The sequence below is a fragment of the Lactuca serriola genome, chromosome 3 (assembly GCF_051521515.1).
Source record: "Lactuca serriola cultivar US96UC23 chromosome 3, Lser_US96UC23_V15, whole genome shotgun sequence".
Taxonomy (NCBI): Eukaryota; Viridiplantae; Streptophyta; class Magnoliopsida; order Asterales; family Asteraceae; genus Lactuca; species Lactuca serriola.
In genome coordinates this window covers 57,577,421-57,602,318 of record NC_136410.1, presented here as the reverse complement: position 1 = coordinate 57,602,318, position 24,898 = coordinate 57,577,421, and the positions used below count along the sequence as shown (strand labels likewise).

At 34.9% G+C, this 24,898-nt stretch overlaps 2 protein-coding genes across 2 annotated transcripts; one reads left to right on the top strand and one right to left on the bottom strand.

The window, feature by feature from the left end:
- Positions 1 to 9,303: 9,303 nt before the first annotated feature.
- FH (frataxin-like protein) lies at positions 9,304 to 11,490 on the bottom strand. The gene is made up of 6 exons (XM_079030284.1): positions 11,329 to 11,490; positions 10,579 to 10,889; positions 10,199 to 10,271; positions 10,039 to 10,086; positions 9,850 to 9,944; positions 9,304 to 9,611 (listed from the first exon to the last, which is right to left on the bottom strand). Exons 2-6 carry the CDS (start codon positions 10,827 to 10,829, stop codon positions 9,482 to 9,484), a joined length of 597 nt encoding a protein of 198 aa, XP_078886410.1. The 5' UTR covers positions 10,830 to 10,889; positions 11,329 to 11,490; the 3' UTR covers positions 9,304 to 9,481.
- Positions 11,491 to 14,554: 3,064 nt separating this feature from the next.
- On the top strand, positions 14,555 to 18,631 carry LOC145092357 (uncharacterized). The gene is made up of 5 exons (XM_079030283.1): positions 14,555 to 14,844; positions 15,400 to 15,885; positions 16,426 to 17,533; positions 17,612 to 17,758; positions 17,851 to 18,631. The coding sequence occupies exons 2-5, from the start codon at positions 15,835 to 15,837 to the stop codon at positions 18,414 to 18,416; spliced, it is 1,872 nt and encodes a 623-aa protein (XP_078886409.1). The 5' UTR covers positions 14,555 to 14,844; positions 15,400 to 15,834; the 3' UTR covers positions 18,417 to 18,631.
- The last annotated feature ends 6,267 nt before the right edge of the window (positions 18,632 to 24,898 follow it).

Here is a 24,898-nt window from a genome sequence, read left to right as displayed (position 1 = left end):
CTGTCATATGTTAATTGTTTAACTATTGTTTCAGTTTTTGCATGTTTTGACTTCCAGAATAATTGAGTTTATTAGGAATAATCGAATTATTCAAATTGTCCACAATCGTTCATGTGTTGGAAGTAGATATGAATGAAGATTGTCATGAAATGGTGCGTAGATTGTCTAAATGGTATTAGACATAGCAAAGGGTTGCTGCGACGTTCATGAGTGCTTATGAACTGGTTTTGAGTGTTGGAATAAACCCACGCTTGCTGGAATCATCGTATGGAATATGATATATAAGAGGTGATCGCAAGACGATAATATCATATAGTCTTAAAACCTAGATATATGGTTTATTATTTGCTAATTGATTGTACATTGGTAATGCGAAAACGCATTGGTAACTCATTGTTATAAAACGCATTGTTGTGTATAGTTGATTATTGAATAAGTAAATGCATATAAGTCGAAGTTTATCTGTAAATTTTATCCTAAGAGGGTAGAAGAGATATCTCGGCCGCTCGATGATTTGATTTGACTTATGTACCGGGCCCGGTCAGAACTAAATTGATGTGTTCGATTAAGTTCTATGTCAAATAAATCGGAGATCGAGAAACCTAAATGCTTTACTAATCATTCCATAGAATTGTCAACATGATATCTAACAGAGGACTGTACGATCCCTTATCTAGAGGACAGGTTATTGATAAGATCAGAGTTTGACAGCATCTTTGAGAGCTACGATTGCTAATCGGGTTGCACGTTACATTTGTGGTTATTAGACTTATCCAAGTGGGAGACTGTTGGATTAGTGTCTAAGCCCTTAACCATATTTGGTAAGTACTTGACCTGGTTGTGCATGGTCCTTTTGGGTTGCCTTCACCAAAGCAACTTGACTGGAGAAATTAAATAGAAAGAGAGGTTATTGTGATTTATTAATATGTTATAAGAATAATATATTAAAGGAAAAATCATATTTGTTTAATTAATATTGGTCAATAATTAATTAGGAATTAATTTTGTGATCAAGTGTAATTAATTAAACTAGAGGGGCTGAATTGTAATTATAAGATAGTTGCAAGATAGGGCAATATTTATCCTTGTTAAAGGATGGAAGAATTCAAGGATAAGGATATCCTTAAAATCGTCCAAGGATAAGAGGATAAGGGTTTTTCAAGGCTTATCTTATGGTTGCTTGGTGGGCAAGCAACCGGATAAGGATAAGGACTGAAAACCTAATCTAAACCCTATATAAAGACCCCTAGTCCTTTAGAATTCGTGTACATGCTCCTAAGAAGTCCCAAGGACGAATTTCATCTCCTCCCTCCTCTATCTTAAGCCTCTCCAATTGCTTGTGGTGTTTGTGAGCCATTAGAGGCACTACACTTGTGGTGCTTGCTTTCAAGACTTAGGATTTGAAGATTTAAGTTGTTATTGCAATATAACAACAAGAGGTATGTAATCTAACCTTGTATGTTAATTTCGAAAATAGCAATGCACATTAGGGTTTTATTCTTGTGTTCATAATGTTGTGTATGTAATAGTGAAAACATAGATCCAAACTAGGGTTGCATGCACACTTAGGATTGTTTGTACAAAACCCATCAGGTACATGCATGCGTAGAAGTGGTGGTGATGCTGGATGTTTCAAGTGCGGCCAGATTGGCCATTTTAGCAGAGATTGTACTGTTACCATCGCCCATGGACTTGATCTGATATGTTTCCATTGCAGTCAGAGGGGCCACAAGAAGGCCCATTGTCCGAGTTTGTATACAGCAGGGCAGTAGCCAGCTCCTGCCCTTGGGACTTCAAGTACCGCCAGTGGTTGCCGAGGCCGGGCAAGGGCGCCCACGGCTCGGAGCCGAGTTTTCCGGTTGATTTCAGCAAGGATTCGAGTAGCGCTGAGTGATGGAGGTATGTATCTTTTACCTCCCTGTCAATTATTATTCATGTTATTATTTGTTATGTTGTTGCATTGATATGAATAAGTATATGTGTTGGGGGTATTATATTACCTACTTGTGACGGAGTGTTATGCCATCTGCATACCATGGGATTAGAATGGTGAATTGGAGGTCGTTCCCTCTAGATCAGGTTACTTCAGATGCGGTGACTGTAACATGTATGTGTAAGATTCAGTAGTGCCTTACTACTTGCGGAAGACATTAGTCGGGTAATGATCAGTTATATTCTCAGTAGTGATAATCCAGAGTTTTTAGTGGAGTAGCTAGCGGTCAGTAAGGAAGTGGGTTGGGGATGTGCACCCCAAACGCAGGTTCTCGGGATGTAGTCCCTAAAGCAAATATAGTTAATGATCGAAGGGTGCTCAGTCAGAAAGCAAGAAGGGTGCGGATCTGATAAGAGTTAGTTGGAGCGCTGGCAAGGGTAAACGTTGGCGGACAGCATATCGCCCTTTTAATGGAAGGAAGGTTGGGAATCCTTTCGACCAGTGAGCAGTAAGGAATTAACCGAATCCAAGTGGGGGAGAACCCTCCGGGTATACAAGGATAAGAGCCACGTAGACCCAGAATGAGTGCGCGGCCTCTGAGAAGAAAAGATAGTAGCATAGTGATTGATGGATTGAGAAGTTCAGAATTGGGAGTTCGAGGACCTTCCCAACAGTTAGTTCATGTAATCGAGAGGGTTAGAAGCTGGTTGGGAATCCAGGATTGGAGGACCACCTGTAGGGCTCAAGTGAGTCGGAATGAGGATCCTGAGAACGGTTAGCAAGAGATGCTTTCGTATTAGTAGCCAGTAACAGAGTCAACATGCAGAATTGTATAGATTCAGGAGTTGGGAGTTTGGAAACTTCCCAACAATAGCTTCTTGTATCCGGATTAGTAGACGGTTGGTTTGGGAACCAAGCCGAAGAATTCCTCGACGAAGTGCTAAGTATATCAAGGATATAAGATGTCGAGGTTGATGCAGTATTCAAAGACTGAGGGCTGGTTTTGAGAAATCAGGATGAGGAATCCCTAACAGGACTAGGGATAGTCAGGATGTCATCAGATAGTAGTAGTAGTGTTGTAAGTCTGCGGGGGTAGCCGTAGCATTCACTAGCAGTCAGAAAGTAGTAGAGTGTTGTAAGTCTGCGGGGGTAGCCATAGCATTCACTAGCAGTCAGAAAGTAGTAGAGTGTTGTAAGTCTGCGGGGGTAGCCGTAGCATTCACTAGCAGTCAGATAGTAGTAGTGGTGTTGTAAGTCTACGGGGGTAGCCGTAGCATTCACTAGCAGTCAGATAGTAATAGTAGTGTTGTAAGCCTATGGGGGTAGCCGTAGCATTCACTAGCAGTCAGATAGTAGTGGAGTGTTGTAAGTCTACGGGGGTAGCCGTAGCATTCATTAGCAGCCATATAGTATTAGAGAGTTGTAAGTCTGCGGGTGTAGCCGTGGCCTTTATCAGATTGGTAGGCAGCATGAGCGCGTTGTTGGACGCGGGAAAGCAGTAGTTCCCACCCGTTTGGGTGCAGCAGTGAGGATATGGGAATCCACGGGTTAGATTTCGGATTTCCCAAATGGTTCAGTTATGGCTAAGTCAGCAATTTGGCTATAGATCGTCACATCAGTTATGAGATCAAAGTAGCAGTGGACCGTTGGGGTTTGGGTATGTTAAGGGCTACCGTCAGTCTGGGAGCCATCATGTTGTTAGTCGTGGAATTGATGATGTCAGGATGTGACGTATGGACCCGATCGGTTGGATCGGAAGGTTGTTAGAGCCACAGTGACAGGATAACTAGTGGAAACTAGTTCCAGAGAAAGATTTCGTTCAGAAGTCGTGGGAGCGACTAAGTGAGGAGTCCTTTGACTCCACAGTTGAGTTGGAACTTAGTGTTGCAAATAACTGACGAATGACTGGAGACCAGGAGGGTCTCGAGATATTTGGGAAGCAGCCATATGTCAGTTCAGTGTTTCAGGCAGTTTAGAGTTTCAAGCATGTTCAGTATTGCAGGCAGTTCAGTGTTTGGATAGTTTCATAGTTTTGGACAGTATTAGTATTTGTGTTGGAATGCAAGTGCTGACGGTATAGTTGGTTGATTTGGAAATGGCAAGTCCCTCTCAGCAGGATCAGTTGAGCCTTCTGCCAAGTATAAGTGATCTGTAAGGATAGCTAGGCAGGTAGCTTTTCTTTCAGGATGGAAGGCTCGAGTTAGTAGGAATTGAGTAGTCAAATGAGAGGTAAGTAGGCTGGTTCCAGCAGCATCGATTCAGTATGGATGGCAGAATGGATAGAATAGTTATAGATAGTCGAAGTATCTTCAGGAGTCGCTGGGAGCGACTAGGAGATTGCGATGGAGTGTAGTGACCAGTGGGAGTCCGGTAACTCAGATATCGGCAGTTTAGTTAGACCTGGGTAGTCTCAGTGCATCTGGTAGGCAGATGAGGGGCAACAAGATTTTCAGTCGGAGGAAGTAACGCTGAGGAAATTATGGAAAAGAGAAGGATTCAGTATGTACCAACAGTAGTGACCAGCACTATGAGTGGCTAGAGTGATGGACAAAAGGGTGTTAGTTTTCTCAGACAGAGAGTTGGTGGCAGTTCGCAGGACAGTTGGCCATAGCAAACTTCGAGGACGAAGTTTAGTTTAAGTGGGGGAGAGTTGTAACACCCGAAATTAGAAAGGTCAAGAAAGGAACAGAAAAACCCTAAGTTAAAGAGGGTTGACTCGTCGAGTCCAGGGAGGAACTCGGCGAGTCGAAGCGGGATCCGGGTGTAAAGCAAGTGACCGACTCGGCGAGTCGGCAAGTGGACTCGGCGAGTCAGGTCTGGGTTGGGAAACCCTAATTTTGGGACTTGGTACCCTATTTAAGCATCTTAATCTCTTCCCCAGGGCTCATTTGCGCCCTATAGTCCAGAACCAGAAACCCTAAGCCTCCATTGTTGCTCAATCAAGCTTTCTTGCCAATTTGGGTGATTTGAAGGAAGAAGGAGGAAGGCACACATTGGGGATTCAAGAATTGGCAGTAGATCCAGAGTTTGTGAGGTCTGCCAGAGCTTTTGAAGGTAATGAGTCGCTACCTTCCCTCTTTTGCATATAGATCAACCTTTATCATGGGATTTGGGGCTTTTAGGATAAGTTTATGAACCATTTCGAGTTAGAAGCCCAGATCTGAAGTTGCTACTTCAGATCTATGTGTATCTTGGCCTAGAGAATCATAAAGCATCAGTCTATGGGTTGATTGTTGAGCCCCTTTGTCTCAAACCCTAGTTTATAGTGATTTGAGCCTAGATCTCGTTAGCTACACGTAAAGTTTGCCACTTTACGTAAGGAATAGGCTTTAGAAGAGTGGATCTACAGTTTGGAGTTCATGCATGACTCAAAAGTCCTCTGCATGTATGTAGATCTGTATGGACTCGGCGAGTCCTTCGAGTGGACTCGGCGAGTAACATGAAGATGAGGAGGAACTCGACGAGTGGGATGAACAACTCGTCGAGTCGGATGAAGTTAAGCATGAACTCGGCGAGTTGGAAGAACAACTCGACGAGTTGGTTGAAGATTGCCTTGGACTCGGCGAGTCTATTAGTGGACTCGGCGAGTCAGGTCGCGAAACCCCAATCCCTGCAAGTTGAGATTCGAATCAGTGAGTCGGGTGGAGATTCAGCGAGTTGGACAGGTCAGGACTCAGAAATAGTTGGACTCGGCGAGTCATGGACTGACTCGGCGAGTCGAGTCGCGAATAGAAAGACCCTGAGCATATGAACTCGGCGAGTCATTAGGTGGAGTCAGCGAGTAGGGTTGACCTGGAAGGTTGACTTTGACCAGGACTTTGACTTTGACCAGAGTTGACCTTGTTGACTTTTAGAGGACTGTCAGACTAAGTGTCATATTGTTATTGGTAGCTCGGAGAGCTGGAGGAGCAGCGGCTCAGGGGATTGTCGATCAGCAGCCAGAGGATTATCGGCGGAGCTCAACAGTTCAGGTGAGTTTCCTTCCAGTAGGAACGAGTCTAAGGCCACAATGCCGGCCCGTTTAGCTAGCAGTAGTTTCCGGATTTTGATCTGATGCAGTAGTTAGCATGTTTGATGCCTTCGTGGCTCAGACAAGATTTATGTGTTATATGTTCCGGGCTACGGCCCGATGCAGTATGCAGTATATGTGTGTTCATGCTAGTTGATATGTTTATGTTATGTGATGTTCAGTTAGTTCCGGACTTCGGTCCGATGCAGGGGGCAAGGCCCCAGTTAGTCCGGACTTCGGTCTGATGCAGGGGACAAGGTCCCAGTCAGTTAGTCCGGACTTCGGTCCGATGCAGGGGACAAGGTCCCAGTCAGTTTCGGGACTTCGGTCCGATGCAGGGGGCAAGGCCCCAGTTAGTCCAGACCTCGGTCCGATGCAGTGGGCAAGGCCCAGTATGTTCTTTATATGTTATTGCATGGTATGTGGTAGATTGGGGGAGCTCACTAAGCTTCGTGCTTACGGTTTTCAGTTTTGGTTTCAGGTACTCATTTTTCAAAAGAGGAGCTCAGGAAGATTGCAGTGCACACACCATAGTCAGTTAGCCTGGGAATGTTTGACTCTGATAATGAGATTATGTTTTGAATTAATACTCTAAAAATTATGTTATGACTTATGATACAGTTTTGTAAATATGGTTTTAGTAACGTTTTAAAAGAAATTTTTAGTCGTGATTTTTGGGTCGTTACACAACAAGGATATGAACATGGATGAAAATATAAAAGATATGAGGATATTTTATCTCTTTGACATTTACATGTCATGTCATCATCGATATGTATTTTTTTACTACATTTATTTTCTAGCATTAACATCGAACAATTTATCTCTTGGTTGCCGATTTTTGTCAAATGATGTTGGTGATTTGTTTCACTAATTGTTTTTAGTTGTAATTAATCGACTTGTTGACCAAAATAAATCTTGAAGAACATTGGAGTACACAACAGTTTAAGTTTATACAAGATTCAAAGTAAGGACAAAATAATTTCGGAATTGAAAATAATTTCAGAGCTGAATATGATTTCGTAATGGAGATAACTTCCAATTTTCAGAATGGATATGGATTCTGATTTTCGGAATAGAAATAACTCTGATGAGCTCCGATGAATCAGAAGTAGTTTGAACGGTAATGTTCACTTTCGATGAATCGAAACACATCGGAATAACACTGTTCATTTCCAACGAGTTGCGATGAACGAAACGTGTTGGAATAAGCTTGTATCGGAATGCGTACAGTTCGCTGTTTTACACGTCGGTTTGGTGTTTTATCCGGTAGTTAAAACGACTGTGTTTGTGTCAGGTTTGACTGTTGGTGACAATTTTGGGACACCCTTCGTTTATGCTTTTATCCGGTGATTAAATGCCCGATTTTTTTTGTGTCATTTATGAATGTAGCAATTGTCTTGTGACAGTTTTAGACATGAGACATATTTAAGCTTTCTTTGGTAGAAATAAGGATACGAACGAAAAACATACTTCTCATTCACTTTTCTTGTTTTCAAATTTCAAAGTATTATCGAATTGAGTATTTAGGAGTATCATCCAAATACTTCGATTTAAAAATATATAACACAATTCTCAAAGTTTTAAAGTGCTTTTAACCCCAAATACCTAAAAGATGATTGTCAAACCTACATCGTGGTAGGACATTTTGGATGCTACACATCTTGTAGCCATTCTTTTGTTTCGTCAGATGAGATACGTTGAGATTGACACATCTTTAATATGTTTCTATATATTGAGATTGACATGTCTTCTAGCGTGTCCTAACCAAGGAACTTCCTATTCTCCGGTTCGAATATATTCATGTAAAGTTGTGTGTCTATATCGTGTTCAACTTTAACGAAAAACGACAAGCTTGGTTTCTTCGATGGGGTTTTGGCTCACTCAGTCAGTTAGGATTCGCTTAATGTGAGTTGACATGATCCAATATTAATTACAAGATATCACCATAGACTAAATCATATATGTTCTTATTTGGTTACTAAAGTTATTAAAAAAAACATTGACATGAAAGGACTTAGGACTTTTTTGTAAAGAAGGAGAAGTAGAAAAGAAAAAGAAGAATGAGTGGAGAAAGATTGGTTAGATGTTTGTGTGGCCATAAAATCAACAGATTCTCTCACCTCTCAACAACTTCTATAAAGAAACAAAAAGAATTTAAGACTTTATTAATTGAAATTTTCCTTTCCTACATATAACGACAACTTGTGTTCAAACCCATCTACATCTTCCTCTTGATCCACAAATATATATTTTTTTTAAAAAAACATGCAATATAATATTTTAATATTAACAGAATATATATTATTAAATTCTATATCAAAATCAAAGCTTGTCATTCTAAAATATATTTTATTTTTTTAGATAACCAATATTTTGCCAAAAAATGAATAATTAGCGATGACATATTAAAAAAAAAAAGATAATTGGTTAAGGCGGATGGAGTCGTTCATTTTCCGTAGCAGATAAGGATGCTATCGTTGGTGCAACAACTCTGTGTCTCAGGAATTTACAGAGTTACATATCAACTTATCAACTTATCATTTTTTTAGTGATGTTTTTATTATTATTTTATAGGTATAATTAAAATTTATAAAACATAAGAAAACCAATTTATAAGTTTATTGAATTTTGATATTAAACAAGTTAATTCAAATATTTTTCTTTTAGTTTTTTGTGATGTTGCATAAGTTAAGAGCATAACTAATGATAATTTCTTTAAAATATTTGTACTATTTGAAAATCATTTTGTAGTTCTTGCCCATTCTGATTTTTATATTTCATAGCAATTTATTTTACACCATAGTTATAATTATATATTATTTTAATCTATTTGACTAAATATACAAACTAGTTTGAATATTTTGTAGAAATTTTATCATAAAATCTAATTGTTATTTTTTTTTCAAAATGATAAAAAAAATAAAGATTAAAAAACATTATTACACATACTATTTAATCGTTTTCTTATATGTTATAATATTAATATTAGTACGACCTAACATTATTTTCAAAAAAAGTATGTCGTAGACTAAAAAATTAGAAAATCATACAAGGATAATTTAAATAACATATGAAAATGATAAAGATACGTTAATAAGCACCTTAATTTTTACCATTGGCACAAATTTACAACAAAAAGTTTTTGATTAGTAAAAGGTTGGTGCAAATCTGATGTGACAAAAATAAAGTTTTTGAAATGTTAACCATTGAAAATAACAAATTGTTTTAAATATGAAATTAAATTATTTAAACTATGTAACTATTTTGACATTTTTCAAATCTAAAACCAAATTTATTTTCTCTTCTTTGAATTGTCCACTCACTTCCAATTTTCAAAAAAATCCTTCTCGACCTAATGTCTCTTCAATGGTAGTAATACATTTCTTTCAAAGTATTTAACTTTAAGTATACAGTCAACAAATCCACAGCAATGTACAACTTTTATTGCATGCGATACAAATAGATACTAGGAACAATAGCAGAAGAAGATTGACTTCAAAACTGTAAACCTATAACATTAACATGCCACGTGGCATTCAAGAAAGTCTTATGGGCTCACCACATAATTGATGTATTTCATTTTCAAGTGTTTCTAGAAGTTTAGCCTTTGTCCTCCTGTATATCCAACCTTCACCATTTTGATCCCAGTCAAACCTGGAAGGACCACTGCATGCATATTAAGTCAACACATGTTAAAAGACAAAAAAGACCCTGCCCAAAAGTAACCCTCATCTTCACTACTAGATATTCAATTATAGTTATAGGAGAAACTCAAACATATATAATCTATGTAGTAGTATATGTTCCAACTTCCAACTAAATATTCAATTGTATACCGTTTCTTAAACCAAGGGTATTTTGGTCTTTTAATAAAACACAGAAGAATATGGGAGTTGGTAGGTACCTGACAGGTGAAGACATCCAAATCTGTCTATTTGGCGACTGTTTGTTCAGCACATATGTTCCCAAATCACCAAACTTTACAGTTAAAACTTGGTTCTGTAAATTAAAATTCAAAACAATTTTTTTTTATCATAAATAATTGATCAACATATTAAAGAAAATTAACTTATTATCATAAGTCATAACTAACCCCATAGTCTATGTCAAAACCATCAATGTCAACAGAATCACCATACTCCTGTTATGTTAAATAAGGTTGAAAAACAGTCGATTATCAAAATGCATGATTTTTAATTCTTGCAAATTTGAACATGGGAATTTTTTTAATGACTTTACACCAAAAATATTACCTCTATCTTCTCTAATAAATCATGAATTGTTGCATCGGCTAGTTTGTGAAATTCATCCTCCTGTAGCAAAGAACTGCATGCATATAGGTATTATTATTAGCCTAATACTAATTTTTTAAAAGTATCAGGTTGCAAAATGCAATTCATTTGATTGATTTGTTTATTATACCTTCCCTATTAATTAGATGCATATAAAAAAAGTAAATTTTAAATCAATGGTTTAAGATGTAGCAGTTTCATGAACTAAATATCACTTTTTTTTTCTAGTATACTCCATCCACACTAGGATTATATTAAGCAAGAAGTAGGATTACAATTACATTAAGAAGTTCAAATATATAGTTGATCACACATATGTAAAATAAGCTAAAATTACGAACCTGTAATCAATGGCAGCAGGTCCTTGAGAAAGAACTTGGTTCAAATTAGAAGTCTGAGAGCAGAAATCTCTACTACCAATACGACTATGGTTATCATTATATGAAAGGGAAGAAGAAGGATGAAGAGCAAAACTCAAATGTTCAAGAACTATTCTAGAATTTGAAGAAGACGATAAGAAACGTGAGTGGTTCTGTATGGAATTGAGAGATGTGGATAACCTTCTCAGGAACTTTGAAGAAGAAGAAGCCATTTTTGCTTTTTGGTGGTTTTGAATTCAAGCCTCAAGGTGTATATGCACCAACACCTGATTCTGATAATGGAAGAAGATTAAACATATCAGAAGAGATGCATGTCTCATTAGAAAGAGGATTAAATTTGAGACACTATTGCGATAATGGGAACAGCTTAAGTCTATTAAACATAACAGAAGACTTTTCGGTTGTCTCCAGGGAGAAATTTGATGATATGAGAGTCACCTACAACAATAATTTTGAAAATCTAGATCTTCTTTTCATAATCCAATCTACTCAACAGTGCAATATTGCTTAATAGAATCGAATGGCTTATCCAACTAATCGAAAGGAGAGAGTAACATAAGCCATGAGGAAATACCAAGTAATTTTTCTGAACCTAAAGTTACTCAATGATCTAACGTTATGAGCCTCAAGTTTGTAATAAATTTGTTAGATTGAGATTCAGATGGATTTGCAAAGATAAAATAGTAACTGCTGGGGTTGGAATGTGCATACCTTAAAAGTTAAACCGGTGAATCCAACGCCTCTCCAGTCGCTAGCGCCTTCCTGCCGACGCCTAATAACGGAGCTGGTTCGCCGGAGAGTGGAGAAGGGAGACAAGAGCTACAGAAAGGTATTCGATTGTTGACAGTAAAGATTAAAGAATTAGGGCTGAACAATTTAGTTTTGGGGATTTTACTCATTTTAGATATAAAATAGAAAATGAAATTAAAAGCTCCATAAGTTGGGCTTCTATTATGTAAAACTAAAGACAAAACAATCCGTTTTTATTTTATGTATTTTCACAACATTTTTCTTACATATTAATTCATTATTATTCTTTTATATCTCTTTATTAAGCAATACTGAAACGTATTCTTTTTTCTTTATTTCTTCTCTCTAGTTTCTGCACACTACTTTTTTAACTTTTGTTTTCTCTCCAAGAACTTTGTGTCGACGGATTACAATTTTAAAATTAAAAAAATAACATTTTTTAATTTTATTTTAGGTATTCATTAAAATGATCAAATTGAGTTAGTGTTAGTATACCAATATGACCAATTGATCTAATCCAGTTAGTTATTACCAAATAATTATTACCGATTGTCTAACACATATTTAATTGGATTCATCCAATTACATCCAAATATAAATCTAATTATAACTAACAAACATACCGTAAATATTTTAAAAACATACAAATTTCAAAATTTACTATTTAAAGATTCAAAATAAGCAAAAAGAAAAAAAAATGCTAGAAAAAATAAATAAATTTGTTTGGCAATAAGAGTTTTTAACTTTTAGTTTAAACAAAAGGGTGTTAAATTCAAAAACTACTTGAGTGTTTAACAAACACATTTTTTATTGTTTTTGCAAATTGAATTGATTAACTTTTTTTTTTTTAAATTATGTTTCTTTTTATATTTTACAAATATATTTTTGATAAAACTTCAAAAATGGTCCCTGTGGTTTCCGAAAATATTAAGTTTAGTCTCTAAGTTCAAAAAACCTCACAGATGGTCCCTGTGGTTTCAAAACTTTTAACAAATGGTCATTTTCGCTAACTTCGTTAGCTTTTGATCGTTAAGTGAAGGACATTTCTGTCTTTTCACTATTACAGGGACCATTTTTGAAGTTTTGCCCTTATTTAAGAAAAAGGAAAAAAATTATTATTTAATATAGAAAATGTCTCTCTCTCTCTCACTCTCATAAAACACACCTCCTCTGGTTCCTCTTTATTTGATCGTAACAAAGAAAATAAAATACTCTTTTGAAGAAAAGCCCTAAACCAATCTAGAACACCATTGTTGGACAGCTTCCAAAAACCATCGAATCGCCACCTCATCTCCAGCCTCCGCCACCAGAGAGCACGTTTTGACTCCCACCCCACATATTGATTCATCATAGGTTCATCATCAACAAATTCATTACCATTGTGATTAGAATCAACTGTTGTACAAGTGAAATTGATGCTTTTAAAAATAAAGAGTGATTGAATTGATGCTCTAAAGATAGAGAAGACAAGTTCTTAAGATAGGTTAACTGATTTTAGGGACCAAAACTTCATGGATTTCGAGCTCCAAAGGTTGGTTGAATCCAAGACGAGTGAAATTGATGTATGTAAACAAGTTGAAGATCTACATGTATGCTTTTCTTTTCCCTGCAACAATATGTGATTTCTATTGGTTTAGAGTAAAACAATACAAAAATACCCCCTTTTCCCCCTTTGATTTTGGGTTTCGGGTATAAATGAGAATAAAATTTGAACAGAATAGAACTTGAACAAGGAAAATGGGAGATTATAATAAGGAAGACGATCTGGTGGTGGATGTCACAGTGATTGTGGAAGCTTCGATGTTATGGAGTAGAGGAATAAGTGTGGTATGTGGTGGATGGATGGTGGGAATAGTGATGTAGAAAAACGATGAACGTGATAGGGGTCGGAGATGAGGAGATGCGATCTGAGCATTTTTTTTTTCTAATCTCACCAAAACCAAAATCTCTATAATTTGAGTTGTAGTTGTGTGATGTTGATTATCAGTTTGGGGTTTGATTTTGGTGGTAAGAGTGTGAGTTGAAGAATATGGGATGGTGTAGGTTCTGTGTTTGTTTTTATCCAAAACAGGTGATGATAATCAAGCGTTCTCCTTCTTTTTGTTGTAAACATTTGATAAGCTCCATTGTTCAACTTTCAAATGGTGAAGCTTCATCTGGATTATTTTATCATTGTATGGAATTTTTTTGATTTATTGGTCTGTAATAAGATAAAATTTCATATGACAAAATTTAAAATGAACTTTCAGATGATGTTAATTGTGAGTGAGAGAGAGGGAGAGAGAGAGACCTTTTCTATATTAAATAATAGTTTTTTTTCTTTTTTTTTAAATAAGGGCAAAACTTCAAAAATGGTCCCTGTAATAGTGAAAATACAGAAATGCCCTTCACTTAATGGTCAAAAGTTAACGGAGTTAGCGAAAAATGACCATTTGTTAAAAGTTTTGAAACCACAGGGACCATCTGTGAGGTTTTTTGAACTTAGAGACAAAACTTGATATTTTCGAAAACCACAAGGACCATTTTTGAAGTTTTGTCTATATTTTTTTACATGTTTTAAAAGTTTACAGTTATTTTTGTCCATCTATCAACTCCCACATTTCAACTAGTTTTATCTTATATCCTTATTCATAGCATTTTTGGGATAAATATGGGTATGCAAAAATCAAATCCAAACTAAGGAAAGTATTATATGACCGAAAAAACAATTTAGAAAATATACATATAGAAAACAAATTAATGATTAAATGTATATAAAGAAAAAAAATTAGTAACTCAATATATACATAAAAACTTTCACTAGCTGATTATAATAATGTTTTTTGAACGAAGTCCAATGATAATTTTATCGATTATATTTTTATTTTCATTTTAAAATCTCAAACAAACTTTATTTTATCATTCATTTATTTAATTGTAAAAAGTAATAACATTCTTCAGTTATTTATAAATAATGAAATAAATATTTTATGAGATACACGAAGACCTTTAGATGAAAGTTATTCCAAAGTTTTTATTAATATGAAAAATAATAAACATGTTTTAAATATATTTAATCAACGATCTACAAGAAAATCGGCATGGAAGCATCCTAGATTTTTGACTTTGGTAACAAATTTAATGAATTTCTATCGTAATCACATTGCGTCGAATCTGATGCTCTTATTCTAACAAACTCACTCATCGCCGTACATCTTCCCTGCAAATCTCAGCCAACCATTGCCAAACCCTTTTTCCTCTCATAATCAAAACTCTATCTTTCCTTCAGCCTTCACCGCTGCTATTTATTTTTTCATATTCGTATTCCATTCTTTATCTGCAAAAAGCTTAATCACATATCTTCAAAATCATCGATCTAACACCCTTCTCCCATAATCTTTCACCTTTTTCTATCACCCAGCCTTTTTATAAGAACACCAGACCAACTTTAGAGGAAAAAAGAACTTGAGCTTTTACGACAAATCTGGCTATAAAGAGGTTAGATCTTCAAATATAATTTCTCGGTTTTCTTCAAATTCTAGATTGCTACATGCTTTTTTATTACGTTATAATTGTATTCGAATTCGACGCGGTTTCCCCAAATTCTGGATTGTTCATGGATTTATTTCAATTGATTCAATTTCAAAATTGTGTGTTTAGGTCATGTTGTTATTGTATATATCCTGTGTTTTCTTTCATATCGTAGATTGTTTTTAAGTTTCCTTCAAATTTTGTAATCCAAAACTGTGTGCTCTGGTTACGTTGTTATCTTATATAAACATCATCTCCAAAATTCTATCTTTCTTTATTCCGATTATCAGGGTTTCTTACTTTTTAATCATACATGTGGATAACATATCCAAATTGTGTTTTTAATTACCAAAAAAAGATCGATAACATGTTGATGAATCATGTACCTAACATGATTTTGCTTGCATAGGGAGATTCTCTAATTTTTACGAAATGCATGTTTTGTTTCACATTTTGATTACATGATTCATGTAATTAGATGGTTATGGTTCATATATCGGTATTAACCATCGTTTTTGTCAGGCATTTTTTGTCTCTTACGCATGTCAAAAAGTGGGATCCAATAGGACCCAAAGGAGTCGTTTCAGTCTGGCAGCTACAACAACTTCAAACAGTTCTCGCACCACTAAACAGGTGTGGGTTGAAAATAACAATGAAGGAGGAGTGATTCCACTTTGCGTTTTGAGAAGATCAAGATCATCACACATCTGGAGATTGAGGCGTGTTTCAGTTGGCTTATCACTTGACTACGGCTAACACCACTCACTATTTCTCAATCTCAACTCAACTACTTATATAAACCATCTTACCTTTGTTTCAATCTTTTCATTCCATCTTCATCTTCTAGATGTAGTTGATCACTGAGTTCGTTGTCTGTGGCTATACATTTGACATATAACTCAGTATAATCCAAATCAACCCAACCCAACCCAACCTTACCTAACCAGTTCCAACAAGATGTTTCGGTTTTCATGCTTTCATTCTCCCACTCATGCTCAGAAACCCAAGGTGAGCTTCCCAATCTTTTTGTAACTCTAATTACTTCAATTAGAGGCCCCATGACATAACATAACAGATTGTACTGTGTTGTGTTTGGCGTGCATTGGACTGGGACTGAAACTGATGTAGTAGGACAAAATTTGCAGCCTTTTGTCGTACCCAAAAAAGTGGGACATGGACTCGCTCTCCGTCTCTCGTCTGTGCAAAAGACGAAAACACCCTCATCATCCTCATTATTAAAAATAACCTTAGAAAGTTTGTCCAGTCCATTAGCATCCTGTCTGGTCCCGTGTAACAAACGCAGACAGGACCAGACAGTATGGGATAGGACATGACTCGACAAGCTTTTCAAGACTATTTTTGATAATGAGGACAATGAGGGCGTTTTCGTCTTTTGCACAGACGAGAGATCTAGAGCGGGTCCATGTCCCACCTTTCTGGGTAGGACAAAAAGCTGCAAATTTTTTCCTATTGACATCAGTCTCAGTCTAATGCACGCCAAACATAGTATAGTCTGTATTGACCATTGTATCTTTCTATATTATGTAGAAAACGGTTCAATTGCCTACGGAAGCAATGCAAAAAACATTGGAAGATTACCATGTAAAGCAACCGAAGAAAGATCCTGTCTCTTTAAAAGAATCTCCTGAAGGCAAAAATGCTACTTCATCTCCCTCTTCCATGGTTCAAGATTGGAAATCTGAAGGACTTAAAAGCACAAATGACAACTACAGTGAAGATGGACACCAAATAAAAACAATGAGGAAGAGTGTGTCTCTAGGAACCGGCCTAGCACACTATCAAGACATGCCACCTGGCGATGAGTCATCATCTTCTCATAACAATCATAGTGATTCCGGAGGTCAAAATGACGAAAAAGAAGAGTATCATAATGCTCAGTCTTCAATTTCTCCTCAGATAAGTTCAAATTTGGTTAACCACACATCGGAACTTTCGCCGGAAAATTCCGAGATTCGATTTTCTGGCGAAGGTACCGCCGGTTCTGGCAGCCAGACACCACCGTGTACTACTCCACATGCTATTGTGAAATCAAATTCATTGCCATATTTGCATTCGGATCACTCAAATGTTGTTCATCAATCTCGATCTTCTGAGGACTTGAAGGCATTCGATTCAAGACCAGACAATTCCGATAACAATTCCGGCGAAATCTCGCCGGAAAATGACAGTGAAGGTCATGATGACAAAATTGATGGTGATGATGGTTATGACTATGTGGGTTCTGCAAAAGACTGGATTGTCCCTGCGGTGGATGAACTAGGGAAGGGTAAAAGCGTCCAAGAAGATTATTCAGATTGTCGGTGGGAGGAATTGCCTAATGAGGATTTCAAGATTAAACGTATTGAGAAATGGGTTTTGGATCTTCAACATTGTTCTTCATTGGAAGAAACAAATGTTGTTTCGGACATTATTGATCAACATGGGCAAAATGGTAAAAGTGTCGTCTTGGATCCCATGGCAGCTTCGAAAAATGACGCAAAAGCCCTTTTGGGTATGGATGCTGCTAAGAGATATATTTCTAGTTTGGGTGCTTCGGCCACATCAGCACAGCTTTCAAACCATGGATTAGTTGTTATCCCTTTTCTCAGTGCTTTCACAAGCCTTCGTGCACTTAATTTGTCAGGAAATTCAATAGGTTTGAATCCCAATCATTTACATTTTGATAACATGTCGTCTAATTTCATTTATTAATGATATTATTTGTTTTTTTTAGTGAGGATAACTTCAGGTGCACTTCCTCGTGGACTCCATATTTTAAATATTTCAAAGAACAGTATTTCCACCATTGAAGGTCTTCGAGAACTCACTAGGCTACGTGTACTTGATCTTAGCTACAATCGTATTCTCAGAATTGGACATGGTATGTAATATTGTAATTTCAAATTATTTCTTATTAGAATATTGTACTTTATAGGACAATGTCCTAATTGTGCAAGTCTGTGTGTTTAAAAGGTCTTGCATCGTGTTCTTCATTAAAAGAACTGTACTTGGCTGGAAACAAGATAAGTGAGGTGGAGGGTCTACATCGTCTCCTAAAACTGAATGTATTGGATCTTCGTTTCAACAAGCTGTCCACCACAAAAAGCCTGGGCCAGCTTGCAGCTAATTACAACTCCTTACAAGCAATCAGTCTAGAAGGCAACCCTGCTCAGAAAAACATAGGAGATGAACAGCTGAAGAAGTTTCTACTTGGTCTTCTTCCTCATCTTGCTTACTTCAACAGACAATCAATTAAATCTGGTACCATGAAAGACTCGGCTGACCGAGCTGCCCGGCTTGGGATTTCTGCTCATCAGATTGAACGTGGGGTAAGGGCGGAATCGAAAAAGTCAACACATGGAAGGAAAAGTCAACCGGCGGTGGGTCGTGGGCGGCATGGGCGGTTGCCGCCTAGTGGGGTGAAGGTGACGGGTGATAGGCAGCAGCAGTTTCATGATGCGAGTACGAGTCTTTTGAGCTTTATGCCGGATCTCGCGATGAGAAGAGCTCATAGTGAAGGGTTGTTGAGAGCTGTTTGAGATTGGAGAATAATGGAAGTTTGATGATTTGTATGTGTTTTTTTGTTTTGGATTTGGAGTTTGGAGTTTGCATTTGTGGTTGTTTATTGTGATATGATTGTTTTCATTTCTGTTGGTTTGGGACAACATTGTTTTGTTTTATTTGGATTGGATGATTGTTTATTTATTTGATACTTCTGATTGGAAATCAAGCATTGAAAATTGAAAATTCTAAATATATTTGTTTAGAGATACACTGACTAATTAGGGATATTTAAAAAAAATGAATATATTATGTTGTGAAATTAAAGTGTTTGATCCACTTTTCATGTGTTCATTGAAATGACCGTTGGGTCCAGATTAGATTACTGTGTTCTGGACTACAATTTAATCATGTTGGAGGCGACAGATTATATGACAAGATGCGACAAAATGATTTTGGAGTTCTGGACTGAGAAGTGTATTTCAGGACAGTTGCTATTGTAGTCCAATTTGTGTCCGCATAAATGTTGGTTAAGGTTTACACATACTTATATTTACCACCATGAATAGAAATGATCTAAAACTAAAAATGAAAAATCCACGAAGAAAGTTTTGTTAACTTCCTTTTCTAGTGTTGTAATCTTGAAAAAACCAATCCTGAAACATGTACATGTATCTAGTGTAGTTCAAGTTACATTAATATTGTTATGATTGATTGACAAATAATTTGTAGATTCACACATTTCTAAATTGCATGCGACCATTGAATTTTATAGTGAGTCCCCTGTCCTCTTAAAGGGAACTACTTAGGCAATATCTCTTTAGCAGTTTCCATGAAGGAAAACAATTAAATTCTGCCCCTAGAGCCTAGACTAAAACAGGCTCGGCATAACATAGTATATGAAAACATGATTCTAGATTTTAATGAGGCCAGAGGAATGTATTGGTCAACGTGCTGGAATGAAAATAGTGTTCTCAATCTACAATATTTTATGTGAAAAACGGCAACATTCTGGTATACTATGTGGTCATACAATAAAAACAGTGCGTTCATTAAATTTTAAACAGTCACCATTTCGTTTATATATATATATATATATATATATATATATATATATATATATATATATATATATATATATATATATATATATATATATATATATATATATATTTGTTTCACGTATACTGAATAGAAATAATGCATCATATACCAACTCCCTCTATATGGGAAACATCAAATGAAGCGAAGGTCGTTAAACCCCCTCCGATGGAGTGTGAGAACATAAGAACCATTATTAGCGATTGGATTAAGGATTTAGATGGCCAAGATTATTCCATCTAATTTTGGTAATTAAAGAGGATAAAGGATATTTAAGGAGAGAATGAACCTCAGAGCTTTACTTCAATAAACCAACACCTTAACTAGTAGCTCTCCTATTTGTTTTGTGTTATAACTGAAGGGATGCATATATATACATTTTATAAAAAAAAAATTAAAAAGATTCGTAAACAAAACTTACACTACCGAAATTTTTTTGAGGGGTATCCTGGGCTACCCCGGGATCCTCTTGGATCCGCCTATGTATACAAAAGGGTATATTCTTCTTATTGGGTTGTATAAACTGAAAATAATGATATGTCTAACCCGTAAGCCAGATTCTTCATCGTTGTCATCTCAAACTACCATACAAGTGGTTAACGAAAAAATTTAGAAAGATTTCAAGAATCTTCAAGCATTATCACCGCATGATATTTATTTCAAAATACATGTTATACTATTACTCAATTATATTGAAGAACTTGAATACATATAATATAAATAAAAAAACATAATTATACATTTATATCAAATATATTAAGTTAAAAAAACATTTTATCAACAGCTAATAATAAAAAACTTATCAGTCTCATGCTCGATGAAAAAAAAAACGCATTGTGAAAAATAACTCGTGTCATAACGCCCATGACACGTCTTTACCAACTTTTGCACCCACCACTCCTAACATCATCACCATAGTTGTTTTCGAGATTTCAGATTTGAATCTTGCCTCAATGGCACGCTTGATGCGCTTTTTTTTTTTTTCTAGCTGTGATTATATGCCATGTATGTTTAATCTTAATTAAGTTTTCTTATATTAACATCTAGTTCACGAGTTTTAGCAAAGAAAAGAGAAGAAGAAGAAAGAAAGTAAAGAAAGAAAAGAAGAGAAAGAAAAAACAAAAAGAATTATATTTTATGTTTCCGAGTTAAAAAGAAATAAAAAGAAACTTAAAATTTTTGTTCATTTTCGTCAAATACTTCCAAATTATAAAGAAAATTAGGAGATAATTTTTTCTTTCAATTTCTTTCAACTTCCATCTTTTAATAAAACTCCATCAATTTTTTTTTTTTATTTTTTCTTACTTCCATCTATTCTTTTATTTCATATGGTTAAATTGAACTCGGAAACAAGATACATGAGATTTGATTAAAACGAAATAAAATGTTTATAATTATAAGACTTACGAGTATTAATTACAACATTCAAGGATAATTTTGTTTTACTTTTATTAAGCAACCAGTTGTAAGACTCATGTATTATATGAGTTAGTTTTAAAAAATTAAATATAAATGTCAAATATTTGAGACTTTGAATATATAAGAAAATAAGAAAAATAATGAATTACTATAATGTAAATGTTTTTTTATCTTTTAAATTTAAACAGATAAATTAAGTAAAAAAAAAACTAATGAACTTTAATTTTGAGAATTTGAAATAAATAGGTAAGTTGATTAATATTGTAACTATTACATTAAAATATTATATGGAATTTAATAAAATAGAAAACTCATAAAATGCCATATGGAAAAAAAAAATTAATTCAAAACAATCACAAATGATATTTAACAAATTGAATAAGAATGTGATATAGGAAAAAAAAAAAAACCTTTCATTTCATTTATTAGACTACTTCCATTGGGGGGTTTAGGCAATCAGCTCACCAATTTTTTAAATAAAGAAAATATAAATTAAATGATTAATGGTGAACTAGGTCATCACCACAACCCCAACTCACACTTGCTCGCTCCATTTTTTTATATGTCATATTCTATTTTTTATTGATTCGTAATTTATACATTAAATATTATCTCAATAAAATTAGCAAAACATACTAAATTTTATAAAAAATAGTTCTTTTTTAAATAGAGTATAATATCGATATATTTTATATTTAATTTTAATTTTTTATTTATAATAAATAGTTGGTTTGAGTTGGGTTGTTAATGGGGTGAAATTTTATTGGATTGGGTTGCATAAATAAAGGAAGAACAATTAATTTTTTAATAGAAAATTTGGGTTGGGTTGGATTGCTGATGAGAATAGTCTTACAGTAAAGATTGTGGAGTAAAGACAACATTGCAAAAAATGGTCCCCGTGGTTTGCAAATTTCTTTGGATAAGGTCCAAAAAAAGTTTATTAGCAAAAAATATTCTTATTTAATAGTTTAGTTGTGGTTTTAGTCCTTATTTTGTTAACTTTAACATTTGGTTGTTATTTTTTTTAAAACAATAATTTTACCATCAGGAACCATTTTTACAGTTATCTCTTTTTACCAAATTACAAGGACCATTTTCTTCAATTCTTCTTTTTAAATTTATTGAATTATTAAATATTAATTCTTCTTTCTTTTTAATTTTATTGAACTATTATACATTAATATTTTTTTTATTTTATTTTTATTGGATTAATTTTTTTATCGTATTATAGTTAATTCTATTTTTAATATATAATTTTTTATATATTAATAAATATTATATTATTATATTATTAATTTATTTTAACTATTTTTAAAATTTTTTTATTGGATTATTTAAAAAAAATGTTATTAGATTTTTTTATTGGATTATTGCATTTAATTTATTATAATCTATATATGATAAAAAAATATTTTAGTGGATCATTAATTTTTTTAAATGTATATTATTAATTTTTTTTAATTTATTGGTTCTACCAGAAAGTCTTCGAAATACGCAAAAGCACTGTATCCCATTATCGAAAATTGTAACGCCTGTGTTTTCGGGCTTGCCATTTTTAGCAATGTAATAGTCTAGGTTAACCTTTATAACCCGTTTTGAAATAATAAGAGTGTATTATTTGAGTATTATGTGTTTTGTGCTTAATTGCTTAATTATGTGGTTTGATTAATTAAGAATAAAAATAAGCGTCAAAATTTAAGTGTAAAATAAACTTGATATCTTTGGATAATGTTGTAGTGGTTGAAACGAGGTTTCCAAATATATATAGAACGCCCAAATCTGACTTCGTATGAGGAAGTTATGATTTATCGAAGTTTTGGCTTAGCGGTATGCAACCTGAAATACTCGATTTGAGATCGAGCGGTTTTTAGCCGAAGCAATCTAAACGAGAATTGAAGATCTCGTTGTTGGTATCAAAGCGATAAAAAAGTTAAGCGAGAACGGACGTCAAACGAAGAAGTTATGAATTTATAACGAAGTTTTTCTGTCCCGGCCTATTAAAACTAAATAATAAAAATAAAGTTAAAATTAGCCAACGGAGTCTAAACGAAAATTGTAGAGCGTAGTCTCACCTTCGCGTGGATATAAAGAACGTCGAAAACGGAGTTCGTATGAAGAAGATATGAATTTCCGAAGTTTATTAAATAATTAATAATTAAATTTAATTATTAAATCCTGGTATTATCCGAAGACGAGTCATCGGACTCATCCGAAGTACGCCCCGCGTACACCGAGGTATGTCGACATTCGCACTCGAGTCTTCGGATACGTAAACAATGACGATTTCGGACCAGTACGCCCCGCGTACTCCGAGGCTCCAGCCTCCTATAAATAGGATGCGAGGGCAGCCGACTCCTTTTCTATTTTTCTCTCTTCTCTCTCCCGTTTTGCATCGATTTGCGTGCCAGAAATACCCCGAAGCCCCAGTATTATTCTCGAGCCCCGAAGCAAGTCTCGAGATCCCGAAGATCCCGAGAAGTGCGATTCCCGAGCCGAAGCTCTGCCCGCGAGAAGTTCGATTTTTGTAGAGATCTTCCAGATCTGCTGAAGAATACTACTTCTGCAAGTCGTAGTGCTGTCCGATCATCTTCTGATCAAGTGAGTGTATACTACCTTTCATAAACACGATAATAATACAAGTATGGTTTGAGTGTATTAAGTATATTGTTCTTTATATGTGTGAGTGTGTAGTTACTTTCTTCTAACGCATAATTATGAAGTATTTTATATGGAATACGTATTATGTGTATAATTTTGTGGTTATGTGTGTGAATGTGTATTCACTTTCTTCTATCTCATAGAGATGATTTATTCTCTATAAAATACGTGTTATGTGTGTGTGTCTCATCTGTTATGTGGAATATGTATTGATTAAAGCATGATATACAGTTTTTTTTAAACTATGTATAAAATGTATATTTTTATCTACTAATATGTTGGGTAGAACATGGGTAGATAGTTGATGTGTAATAAACATATGAGAGGCCTCGTTGTTGTTTGATTAGTCATCAAGCGGAGTTTAGATGACGACCACAAACTTTTCTAAATAGTCTTGTGGAACATTAGCAGGTTCGCCACCTGTAGGTGTTAATGAACTTGGGTGTTCATTCGTTGTATGTTAGGGGTGTCAGACCCAACAAATAAAGGGGTACGATAAACTCCTAAGTAACACTACTCTATTGCACTCAAAAGTAGTACAAGGCAAGTAGGGTCGATCCACAGAGACACGGGACAATCAGTCTATACCCTTTTTGCGTAAGGTATTTGTTCATGAAAGATGAAAGAAAAAGGGGGATTTGATTTGCAACGATTAGACAAATAAAGTAAAATCACAAGTAATTGGCTAATGAGAAAATTAAATTCAGATATTATAAAGACTCCAACTTCATGTATGACACTTCAACAATGTGAATCCAAGATGACAAGACTTTTGTTTCATTCTATCTAAGTTGGTACTTGAAAGTGTTAACAAGCTCTAACACTTTCCATTCACCACAATAATTAACCAAAACAAGCTCTTTGATTAATCCTAACCTTACTAACCTAATCTAAACAAGCTCTTAGAATTAGATTGAAAGATTGCATGAAGCTTTATGTGAATGTTCCCAACAACACCCAATACTCCTCACAAGCTTGGGAGTGTAAAAGTGTATGAATAAGATTTACACTAAATTCATTCAATAGATGTCAATTTAATGCTTGTTATCTGTTCAATTTCACAAAACAATTACGGATTTTGTAAAAGATATAACCGGAATGAACTAACCCTAATTCAAATGGCCAATAAGAATCACAGTTAGAATCAAACATTCGATTGAAGCAAAATCAAATTCATTAGATAGAAATTAAGAACAAACATCAAGTCATATGATTAGATTCACAACTAGAAAGTCAAAACATGAGTTGGAGAAATTAGAGTTCTAGCCACACATGACTAGAACAAAACCAGAAATCTAGAAGATGAATTCAAGAATTAAAATGCTTACAAATACGAAATCAA